Source organism: Oppia nitens, unplaced genomic scaffold (assembly GCF_028296485.1).
Source record: "Oppia nitens isolate AA-2021 unplaced genomic scaffold, nextdenovo-longstitch-racon4-pilon3 scaffold36_pilon_pilon_pilon, whole genome shotgun sequence".
NCBI classification, from domain to species: domain Eukaryota; kingdom Metazoa; phylum Arthropoda; class Arachnida; order Sarcoptiformes; family Oppiidae; genus Oppia; species Oppia nitens.
In genome coordinates, this window is record NW_026533217.1 from 517,501 (window position 1) to 530,424 (window position 12,924).

Below are 12,924 nucleotides of genomic sequence, written 5' to 3' on the forward strand. Positions count from 1 at the left end.
TCGAAAGGTACATACAATACAAACAATTGTTTGGCAATAATTACCGTACGGTTTATTAATTAATTTTTTTTCGGTTTTTTTTAAAGACTGGCCCGAACTTACTTACGACGTCCGGCATTCGTCTACATAGGTTCGGCGGGTAAACCGACCGAACGAACCGAACAAATGGTTTACGTGTTGACCGAAAACGAGAAACGCAAAAAACTGATGTCAATACTCGAATCGGGTATCGAACCGCCAGTTATTATATTTGTTAACCAGAAAAAAGGTGCCGATGTTTTGGCCAAATCGTTGGACAAATTGGGTTATTCGGCCTGTACGCTGCACGGCGGTAAAGGCCAGGAACAACGCGAGTACGCATTGGCCAGTTTGAAAACGGGTGTCAAAGATATACTGGTGGCCACTGATGTTGCCGGTCGCGGTATCGACATCAAAAACGTATCGCTTGTCATCAACTACGATATGGCCAAAAACATCGAAGACTATACCCACCGAATCGGCCGTACTGGCCGGGCGGGTAAGACCGGTCAGGCCGTATCGTTTTTGACCAAAGACGACGCCCACTTGTTCTACGAACTCAAGGCTCTCATACAGGCATCGCCAGTGTCCACTTGTCCGCCCGAACTGGCCAATCATCCCGATGCCCAACACAAACCGGGAACTGTTGTCCAAAAGAAACGCAAAGATGAAACTATTTTTGTCTGATATTGCCGTTGTTGGGGCCGTTATGCGGGTATCGGGTATTACCCGTTATTGTCATTGACTGTCAAGTGTTAGCCTATACTTTCAAATTACCGATACAATCAATTACCGGTATTTAATTTTATGATTTTTTTTTGGTTACACTAACTATAATAATTAAATTATTTTTTTTAAAAAATAGTTTAAATATTTAGTGTAAAAATTACCCGAAAATATGTATTTCAAAAAAATTATGATAAATTTCAAACTAAACTTACGGTAAATTTTTGTTTTTTTAAAGTTAAAAACAAAATAATACAAAACGCTAAACATATTATTGATATTATTATTATTTTTTTTTTGTATATATTTATATAAATTATCATTTTTTTAATAAATAAATAAATAAATATGCTTGCTAATTATATATAATTATTAATTAAATTAAAACAATTGTTAATTATTTTTTTTTATTAATTTTAAATAATACTTATTATAATTACACATCAATTACAATACATTACAACACAATTAAAACAAACAAAAATAAATTTGAGATCAATTTTAATCATATTTACAAATAATAATATTTATCGTAATTAAGATTACAATCATAATAATCACATTAAATTTTAATAAATAAATTTATGATATAATCTAATAATAATAATAATTAATTAATTAATTAATTAATTACATGACTAATGGATATATCACTCGAGAGTATTGTTTTGTTTTTTATTTTATTTTTTTTTTTGATGATATCTCTTGAGATTGTTGTCTATGTTGTTGTCTTCAATGTCATCTACGACCAGCTCTTCTTCATCAATGTCATGGTTTCGTTGCTGATTATCGGTCCGAACAGTGGATTCAATTGCGACAAATAGGTGGTCAACCACATTGCGTAACAGCAAACCGATCCCAACGACATCATCATCTTGACTGCCGACCGATGTGGCCATTCTGGTAGAAACATTGGTCCGACGGCACCGATACCGCCGAACATCAACGTAAACAATAGGAAAATACCGAAACCCATGATCTGACCGACGCGCCTACCGATGATGATGATGATTACCGACGGTGTGTGTGTGTCCACTAAAGCTTTAGTTACCCGAATAGTTGCTATTAATTGTTGTTGTGATGTCTATGACTGCGATAAATACATATTTGATTTGATGACTGCTTTACTTATGATATATTAATTAATAATAACAACAATAATGTCAGTCATATTTATCTATACTAAGGGACTGTCTATATATTGATTATTGTATTATATTTTTTATTGTACATTAATGTATGTGTGTATGTATGTGTATGTATGTATGTRTGTGTGTGTGTGTGTGTGTGTGTGTGTGTMTGTGTGTGTGTGTGTGTGTGTGTGTGTGTGTGTGTGTATGTGTATGTGTATGTGTATGTGTATGTGTATGTGTATGTGTATGTGTATGTGTATGTGTATGTGAATGTGTATGTGTATGTGTATGTGTATGTGTATGTGTATGTGTGTGTGTATGTGTATGTGTATGTGTATGTGTATATGTATGTGTATTAAACATTAAACTGTACTTAAATTTGTTTAGCGGTTCGGTTTCGGTTTTTATTGTTATTAAAAAATAAAAGTATTTTCTTACAATATTTGAATTAAATTATAAGTTATTATTTTCAAAATTTATAACAAAGGTTTTTATTTATTTGGTCACAATTTTACCCGAGATTTAGATTTTATTATATTAGTATTATTAATATATAGTAAGATTTTTTTTGTTTTATTTATAATAGGTTTGGTTTCTTAAAAAAAAATAAAATAGAAAATATACTATACTTTTCATGTCTAATATTAATTTCATACAACAATAATTATTATTAAATTATTAAAAATTGTTTAAAATCATAGCGTGGCGGCCATTATTGTTTTGGTTTTGTTTATAATGAAATAGTTTTTATTATAGCGTGGCGTCCATTATTGTTWTGGTTTTGTTTATAATGAAATAGTTTTTATTATAGCGGGCGGTCATCATTGTTTTGGTTTTGTTTATAATGAAATAGTTTTTATTATAGCGTGGCGTCCATTATTGTTTTGGTTTTGTTTATAATGAAACATTTGTTTTTATAAATATATAGACAGTCCCTCTCATAATACAATTGTTTTCATTATCATTTAATATTCAATGCAATAATAATACTATAAAATAACAATCAATTAGTAAACAAACGATTCATTTATTTATTTATTTATTTAAGTGATTACTATTTCAAAACACATTGTATATATCGACGGCCGCCGATTACCGTGAAGTTAGCCGTAAAAATAAAATGGACAACGACTTTCAAACACATTACGACGCAGTGGTCACCGGTACCGGCCTAACCCAATCGATGTTGGCGGCGGCCATTGCCCGTAGCGGCCGAACAGTATTGCATTGCGACCAAAACCCGTACTATTCGCAAGAGTGGCAATCAATGAATTTTACACAACTGGCCGACTGGTGTCGGGATCGCCAATCAACGGTAACGACATCAGTGGTCGCCAACACGGAGACTGACGCCGCCGCTGCCGCCTCACCCGCTATTACCGATCCATCATCAGCAGCAGCGGCGGCTACTACTAGTCAACAACATCCCGATCTACATTTGCTTCGGCAGCGGGAACTGTACCGTAACTGTAGCCGTCCATCGTATATAGCAAACGTTACGCCAATATCCTATCTGTGCGATATCGAGTCGGACGACGTGACCACTACCGGTGACGCTACCGATCAGGAAATACAGCAGCATTTGGACGCACTGGTCGATGATATTGTAGAGCCGCCACCACCGATGCCGCCGCCGCCGCCTCCTCAGGAGGAGCTACAGCAACAACAACAACCAGTGGGAACACCTGTTGAGGACAACAACACACCATCTGATGCTATCAAGTGGTCAATGTTTAAGTTGAATCGCGAGTCCCGTAAATTCAATTTGGATTTAACTCCACGGGTAATATTAATAAATCATTTTTGTTGTTAATCAATGATTTATTTATCGGTAATTTATTTATTTATTTATTTTTATTTTTTCATTGATTGATTAGTTATTATACTCGAGAGGAGCAATGGTAGACCTGTTGGTGTCGTCTAATATATCAAGATATGCCGAATTCAAAGCCGTTACCCGAATATTGACGATAATAGACGACAACACCGACACAAACAACAATAGGATAGTCGAAGTGCCCGTCAGTCGCGGCGATATATTTAACAATAAAGACGTTTCGGTTATCGATAAGCGAATGCTTATGAAGTTTATGTCGTTTTGTGCCGAATATGATAAACATTTTGATGAATATGAAAGTAAAGGACCGATCAGTAGTAATGAAAGACTAATTAGTGATTTAATTAATGATTTTTGTTGTATTGTTTAATAGAGTACGAGAACGAACCGATTGGCGATTTTCTGGCCGCTCAGCAATTGTCGCCATTGCTCCAGAAGTTCATATTGAATGCCATAGCAATGACTCGACCGCAWTGTCCAACCAAAGAGGCACTCAAATTGATTCATAGGTTCATTCATAGTGCCGGCCGTTTCGGTAATACACCGTTTTTGTTTACACTGTACGGTACCGGTGAACTGCCCCAAGCATTCTGTCGTCTCTGTGCCGTATTTGGCGGAACCTATTGTCTGAAAATGAAATGTCAGTCACTTATTGTCGACACCTCGTCGGCCGARCCGAACAAGTGTACGGCCTGTGTGATCGATGGCCGCCGTTTTGATTGCAATAATTTAATAACCGATTATACCGTCGAGTCTACTAACGATGATATAAACACCAGTGATATGAATAGCGGCGAAAAACGTTATGTTTCGCGGGCTATAGTTATCAGCGATCGATCGATCAAACGATCAGATGTCGAGCACCTGTCACTGCTTCATATCCCGCCAACCGATGATAATAACGGCAACAAAAATTCAGTCTATCTTATCGAAGTCGGCTCATCAGCACTGGTAGCACCCAAAGGCTTATGTATGTTATTATCAGTAAACTAATTATTAGTAAAAAAAAACTAGTTTTTAATTGATTTTAATTGTTTTTTTTTTCATTAAAACAGTTGTCCAATATTTATGGTGCGATTCGACTGCCGACTGCGCTAAACACGATTTGATGCCAATCGTTAAAAACTTATATAACTTTACACCAGATATTACTGAAAATTGTGATGAAACCGATGATAAACCAAAAGTTTTATGGAGTGTATACTATAATCAACAGTCTTCCAGATGTGTCCAACCAATTGATTTACCCGAAAATGTCTGGACAACTACACCGCCGGTTAGCGAACTTGATTTTGATTTGGCAATCGATGAGGTAATAAATTTTTGATTAATTTTGTATTGGATTTAAGGTAACTAAAAAAAAAATTGTTTTTATTTTTGTTTTATTTTTTTTTAATAATAATCTTAAGGCTCGTACACTGTTTACAAAAATGTTTCCCAACGATGAGTTCCTTCCTCGAGCTCCCGATCCAAATGAAATACTATTCGATGGCCAACCAAACGATATCGAAATGAATGAACCAAACAATCAACCAATTGATGAACCGATTGTCGATAACGATAACAATAATAATAATAATTAAAATTAAAAATGATATTATAAATTGATTGTTAGGTTATATATATATATTTTGTTTTGTTTTGTCTCTCAATTTTTGTTTAATAAATAATAAAAATTTGTTTATCGATTAAATAATTACCGGAAACTAGTTTGTTGTTGACTTTAACGCCGCCACTACTGACCGGCACTTTGACTATACTTTAACTATAAATAATTATTACTATAAATAAATATAATTAAAACTAAACAACTTTTATGGCCACCAAAAACAATTTGATGCAACAGATAAATAATTTTTTTTAAATATATATTTTTTATTAAATAATTTAACAAAAATATATAATATATAAATATATTTGAATTGTTATTAGTGATGAAAAAAGTTAATTATTTTGTTTAAAACAATAGTATAATATATCTAATAATAATATTAATATTATTTATATAATATACTGTATATTATTTATAAAACTTATGCATTAATATAATTTATATGTAAAAATTTATTAATTTATATCTACAGAATACTGTTTTAAGTAAATAAATTTTATATATAATATTAAAAATTAAATTAAATACTAAAAAATTACTATTTAATGCATTTATAATTATATTATTATAAATTTTTTTTCAAACAACTAATTATTACAATTAAAATTAATGTACTACATTTATATATTTGAAATATTGTATTTTTCATTATATATATATATATATATAAATATATCAATAAATTGCATAATAATTAGCAGTATTGTTGTAATTTGCTATCTTTTGAATTATTATTATTATGTTATTTACATATGACTAACTTTTGAATATAATTTATAATTTATAATATATTTTTAATTAAATTATTAGATTTTTAACTAAAAATAATAGTAAATTTTATATTAACTTATATATATATATTAAAATGTACATTAAAAAGTTTATTAATCATATTAGACATATTTTTATGAAAATTATATATATATAATTAATATGACTCTCTCTCTCTCTCTCTCTCTCTTTCTCTGTCTCTCTCTCTCTCTATCGATCTATCTCTAAATGTTTGCTAAGTTACACATTTAATTAGCATATATACAGTATATATGTATATACTATAAGAGAGAGAGAAAGAGAGAGAGAGAGAGAGAGAGAGAAAGAGAGAGAGAGAGAGCGTAATAATTCAAAATAAATTTTACTATAATATCAGATATTTGTAGCAATATTTATAAATTATTTTGTTTTGTTTTTGTTTGATTTATAATAAATTATTATTTATAACTAAATTTATGAATAGTTAACAAATAATTATGTTATATAATAAAAAATTTTATTAGTGTATTTTTGTTTTTTTTAATATCATAACTATAAAATATGAATATTACAATAATTAACAATAAAAATAAATTTAATAATAATTTATTAGTTTATATTTTATTATAATGTATTTTGCTAAAATGCTAAAATTTATCAATATTTTAAAAAAATATATTTTTAAACATATTTTGAATAAGTTTATTGATATAATACTATATATATATATAACAATTGGGGTTAGTTTTATTTATTATAATTATAATTAAACACATATAAATACCATAGTGTATATAGCACTGGCAAAACTACCGTTCCTTATGATTTTTTAAAACAACAACAACTTTTCATTAAAACAATATTTTTATTACAGAATTTCAATTATTTTTTTTTCATACAGTTATTAATATTGTTTCAATTATCAAAAAATTACATGATTTTTTGATTTAGTAGGTTTTCTTATATAAATTTTTTTTGTTTAAAGAGAAACCAACTAAAATAATAAAAATATGCAGCATATAATTTATAAACAATTTTATTTATTTTATTTCTATACTGTATAAATAGTCTTTTTAAAATTTTAAATTAAATTATTTAAAATATGTTTCTATAATATATATATATATAAATATTTTCTTACAATTTACTTAACAAATATATTTCTATATAATTGTATCCATTTGTAATACATTATCTACTATATCGGTAAATAACAGTTATATATACAGTTATAAGTTGTATATGCGTATATATATATACTGCTATATATACCGTTATACAGGTATATACTGTTATATATACCGTTACTATATAACGATTTATATATAATGTATTGTATATACCGGTATATACTGTATATAACTAGTTCACTGTGTTAAAAAAGTTCTATTATATTCAAAACCAAAACAATAATGGCCGCGTTTTTACAGATCATGGACTAATTACATAGTTAATATTTTATTATATTTATATGTATAAGTCAAGGTTAAGCAAGGTTTTATATATTAGCAGGTAGAGGTAGACTGGGGTGAAATTTACAAAAATCTCGAAAAATCTTAGGGACATAAATAGGGGTAGAAATTTTATTGCATTTTTAAACATCAACTTAAAAAATGTGGGTCAAGAGAAAATTTCCTTAAATTCTCGAATATTTTCATGTAAATTCCATAAGTTCCCATAAGATCCTGTATAATTTCCCAGGAAAATAGGTAAAATTTTCAAAAAATATAAAAAATTAAATATTAATAAAACTTAAATTATAACAAAAATAAATAATTTATTATAATTTTATTATAGACTCGTAGATTGACTACACTTTATGATTTATGATCGATTTTATGATTTCGAATTAAATATCGATGATAATTTGTCTAGGCTAATGGTAGACCAAATTGATGTTATTAATTTAATTACGGTACTAACTTATCGACAGACAATTTTATTTGATTCAATATATTATAATATCGAAATATTATAATATATTAATTATTTATTATTAATTTACAGGTATGGATATTATTAATTATATCGTTAATTTCAATTAATTTAATAATAAAACTAATAATTAATAAAACTCGTAATCCGCATACTATTATTATTTTAATGTTAACACTGCGGTCGAGTCATTGCTATAACAGTCAGGTATGAACTACTGGATCAATTGGCCACTCAATTGTTTGTTGGCCAGAAAATCGCTGATTGGATCGTTTTTATACTATATTGAACCGTAAAAAATTTAATTAATATTTTAATCTCTCATCACTACTACTATTACTACTTCCATTTGGTTATGTAGTTGTTTTGGCTACTACTGAGTCGGTGGCAACGGCTCTACATCATCCAAAAGCTGAGTCCATCAAAATGCTGTTATATTTGCTGATCGGGTGTCGTCGTAATCGACGGTAGTTAAAAAATCAATTAATTGATTAATAAATAAAATATATATTATTGTTATTTTTTGAAATTTGAAAAATATATGGTTTATATCAAATTTTAATTAAAAATACAGGTATAAATATATAATATATATATATATATAATATTTTACGTAATAATTTATACTTTTAGTTAATTTAATTTTTCTTCATGTTAGTTTGTTTTATAAATAATTAATTTATTAATCAATTATTTTTAAATAAATATTCTTAAATATAATACTTTAAACAAAACAAAAAAAATTAATTTATTAAGACGAAAAAAAATTAAATTTAAAAAGAATATATTTTATTTTTATATAAATATTGAATATATTTTCCTATTGGACCCCAACTATACCTTATTTGATATTTGGGGTACGCCTACCTGTGTGCCTCTTTGTTTATTTGATTTTTTTAAAAAATTAATTAATATCAATTTATCAATATTTTTTGACAACAATTTTGGATAAAAATTAATTTAGTAAAAAAAGACAAAAAAACTAACAAAATTTGATTATTAAAAAATCATATTTGAATATTTAGATATAAATATAATAAAACTATTGTTGGTCTTATATTTTTAACATAATTATAACTGCCTTTTCAATTATGATTTTCAATAGTAGTCTCCAGTTTAACGATCATAATCAATAAAAATAATACTATCGTAGAAATCATCATAATAGTAATCACTATAATCACGATAAAAACTAATTACTATCGGGTTAATTAAATTTATAAGATTAGTAGTAAATAAATAATAACAGTGTTGATGGTGGAAACAATGATAACATTGATGATTATAACAATTAAAAGTCTTACAACAGATACTGATTGGAATCCATATAAAAAAATTATTATAAATATTTAAAAAGTATTAAATTATAATTAAAAAATAATAATTAAAATTGATTATTAAAAGCGATACTGATTATTAAAATAATATTGATTATTTAAAAAATATTTTTTACACCTCCATCACCACTACTAGTTTTTTAAAGATTAATTTTGTAATGTAATTAAAATAAGATAAATGAATCTATATGATTGTTTTATTATATATATCTAATCTAACCTAACAATCTAACTTAACCTAACTTAACCTATCTTAACCTAACTTAACCTAACATAACCTAACTTAACCTAACTTAACCTAACTTAACCTAACTTAACCTAACTTAACCTAACTTAACCTAACTTAACCTAACATAACCTAACTTAACCTAACTTAACCTAACTTAACCTAACTTAACCTAACTTAACCTAACTTAACCTAACTTAACCTAACTTAACCTAACTTAACCTAACTTAACCTAACTTAACCTAACTTAACCTAACTCAACCTAACTTAACCTATATATTAAGTATAGGGATATTTAATATGTAAAATAATAATATTTTATTATTATATTTTTTTATTTAAACTATTTTTTAGTGAAAAATTTTTCTAGACATTTAAAGAAAATTAATAATCATATATATAAATCATAAATAAAAATATCCGGCTATGTTTTGACCACAATATATCATATATAAACAATATAAAAAATTAAAATAATAGTATAAAAATAAAAATACATGAGAAAAAATATTCTTATATTTACTTTAATTTATTATAATTATAGTTTTATTAATTTTTAAAATTTATTAAAATATATGGATTTGATTTAAATGTAATCAAATACAAATAGCAATTTACGTAATAATATTTATAAAATTATTAATTATTAATTTTAGTTAGCTATTTCTATTTTATATATTTATTCAATCAATTTTAACAAGAAATATAATAATTCTTATTAATCATTTATAATAGTTATTATTTCCACAAAGTTTATAGTGCATACTAACCGAAAGTTATATATATATATTTAATAAAAACAATAATTTTATTAATATTTAATTATATTAAAAATAAACTATTAGATTTATGATCACTATGTCATTGTTGATGATAATAATGACACTAGATAATAATTATCATGATGATTATGTGTTATGTAATTTTTATCACGCGATAATGAATACAAACTAAATGAATAATTACTAAATCAAATTATTTTTAAATTTAAATTGAAAAAACACTAAAGTATTTGATTATTAAAATTGTAAAATTTTAATTTGATTTAAAAAAATAAAATATTCACATATTTGATCCATGTGTACATTGTGCAGTATTGTTAATATAATTATCTTAAAGTATAATAAAAAGAATATGGTGTTTTTAAAAAAAAAAAATTATTGTATAAATTAATTAAAATAATTTTTAAAGAATATTTCAAAAATCAAAACATATACTGATATTATTAAATAAAAAATATAAATTATGATAACATTGTTAAATATTTCATCTAAAGTAATATTATTATTATTATAATTATCATTTTTAGCAATAATATTAAAAATATCTGCTTTTTTATTAAATATATTATTAAAAAATTTGTATAATATTCTGATGAAACACAAATCTTATATATATATATATATATATTATTAATTAAATTATAAAACACAATTAAATGTTTACATACATACACATACACACGGGCGTTGACTCAATACGCTATAGCAGTGGCGAGTCATCAGTGTTTAAGATTATATGTTGGGGTACACTGTACTATTAATGTGTACTCTCTTTTATAGTCATACAGTGCTCTCTTTTATATAAATATACAAAACTTACCATATATAACTTATTATTTTTTTGTATAATCTTTAATAATTTTTTGTTGCAAATCTAATTTAGTAAATAATTTAGTAATTTTTAATATTTTTGTAGACTTTTTGTTATCTTCGTGATCTAGACTTTACACTTAACACAACTATGTAACTCACTACACATATCTAATTATATTTTACTAATTATAATCAAATATAATTTACATTATAACTTCCATAGACCTGTCAATCAGAGCATCCCTGTGTTTTGGTTGCGTTACTGTAACTACTGTTAGAATACTACTATAGAATATTCTAGAAGCACATTTGACAATGCATTTATTGATTAGTAGAATCACTATATAATAATGCTTTGCATCCATTGTTTTATCAGTTATTTGTTTGCTATCAGAAAGCAACATCTCTTGTTTTTTATCATATAATATACTATATTATATATATATATATTAAATTGAGAGCTAAAAACAGTTTCTTCCTATGTATTTCAACGTGTTTTTAACTTTAAATAAAATTTAGTTTTAATTCAATGTGATTGTGACGGAACCTTATGAATAAACGTTGAACTCGATGTCGACTATCTCTTTCTCGTTATCATCGGATTCCGGTCGCTGATGAAAATCATCCTACAATAGCCTATCAGTAAACGATTGATTAGTTTTCCGATAAACTTGCCGTAGGTCTACACATATCTGCCATTTGATGTTGTTTTTGGTCAACATTATCGGATTTTTTTCAATGCCAGCCATCGATGTCGACGATGATGACAATGAATTGAAATCCAGTAACCTCTCGTACCTATATTTAATGTGATGGATGATTTTAAATGTTTATAGGTACAGAAATTTTATATTTAATTGATTTAATTATGGTGGAGGTAGTTATGTTAAGCTAGATATATTAAAAAATATATAATTATTTCAAGATGACCAGTTTATGTTCTAGTGAATATTCTGTAAATATATTACTAATAACTTAATGTCGCTTATGTACAGAGACTTAAAAAGCGACGGTGACGATGGTCACAGTCTCACTCTAACATATTTAGCACTAATATTTTCTGAAGTGTCTCAAATACAATGTTTATTTGATAAAATTTATTTTTGTTTTTTGGGGTCTCAGCACTTGAGTATCAATCGGATCGCTTCATTGTCGTCAAGCACTCAATAGCCAATCACAGCTCAGTGTTGACAATGGTTTTACTGTTGTCAACCTGAGCTGACTATATAAAGTACATACACTACTGCCGTACCATTAGTGCCTAATAATCAGTCCGCACAGGCACTCAATCACTACAATTACTTTTCATTAAATCAACCAGTGAATAAATTATTTAATATTTCCGTTGACTTGGTGTCCACTTCAATACCATCGTTGGCTATCATCGGTACACTCACGGTAAGCTCAAAAGAGACTACACAACCGCTATAGTTTCAAATGTTATTAATATAATACTATAGATTTTAACGATCGTCATCAATCAAATCGTGTCTTCTTGATTTTACTGATAAAATCATTGACATTATTATTATCATAATAGTAATCATCACTACAATAACGGCTAATTAAATTTGTGTCCATACATTTTGTTTTGTTTTGTTGTTGCAGTATTTATGTAATAATCAGTTTTTTTTTGAAAATAATTATTTATATATAAAAAAAAATTATAAATGTATGCACCAATTAATAGAAAAATTGTTGTAAATAATAAAAAAATATATTTATAAAATTAATAAATAATATAACTTTTTACAT

General features: G+C 26.7%; 3 protein-coding genes across 4 annotated transcripts in view; 2 read left to right on the forward strand and 1 right to left on the reverse strand.

The window, feature by feature from the left end:
* The window catches only part of LOC128957143 (probable ATP-dependent RNA helicase DDX23), a 3,315-nt gene extending 2,409 nt beyond the window's left edge, over window positions 1-906 (forward strand). Inside the window, exons 4-5 of the mRNA XM_054302862.1 lie at window positions 1-7; window positions 87-906. The exon at window positions 1-7 is cut by the window's left edge and continues 484 nt beyond it. Of these exons, the coding sequence (XP_054158837.1) occupies window positions 1-7; window positions 87-705 (626 nt within the window). The 3' untranslated portion in view covers window positions 706-906. The remainder of the gene's footprint in view (window positions 8-86) is intronic.
* Window positions 907-1,367: 461 nt separating this feature from the next.
* On the reverse strand, window positions 1,368-1,930 carry LOC128957136 (V-type proton ATPase subunit e 2-like). The gene has a single exon (XM_054302853.1). It carries the CDS (start codon window positions 1,718-1,720, stop codon window positions 1,487-1,489), a length of 234 nt encoding a protein of 77 aa, XP_054158828.1. The 5' UTR covers window positions 1,721-1,930; the 3' UTR covers window positions 1,368-1,486.
* A 913-nt stretch (window positions 1,931-2,843) lies between these two features.
* LOC128957080 (rab proteins geranylgeranyltransferase component A-like) lies at window positions 2,844-5,315 on the forward strand. Of its 2 annotated transcripts, none has more exons than XM_054302796.1 (5): window positions 2,844-3,660; window positions 3,755-4,028; window positions 4,088-4,684; window positions 4,770-5,026; window positions 5,124-5,315. In XM_054302796.1, exons 1-5 carry the CDS (start codon window positions 2,998-3,000, stop codon window positions 5,295-5,297), a joined length of 1,965 nt encoding a protein of 654 aa, XP_054158771.1. In that variant the 5' UTR covers window positions 2,844-2,997; the 3' UTR covers window positions 5,298-5,315. The 2 variants fall into 2 exon arrangements, with proteins under 2 accessions (XP_054158771.1, XP_054158772.1); XM_054302797.1 differs by having other exon boundaries at window positions 3,755-4,013.
* Window positions 5,316-12,924: the final 7,609 nt, after the last annotated feature.

What these genes read in the sequence shown, in the direction of transcription:
- LOC128957136 (XM_054302853.1), bottom strand. Translation starts at nt 1,720, where the DNA reads ATGGGTTTCGGTATTTTCCTATTGTTTACGTTGATGTTCGGCGGTATC.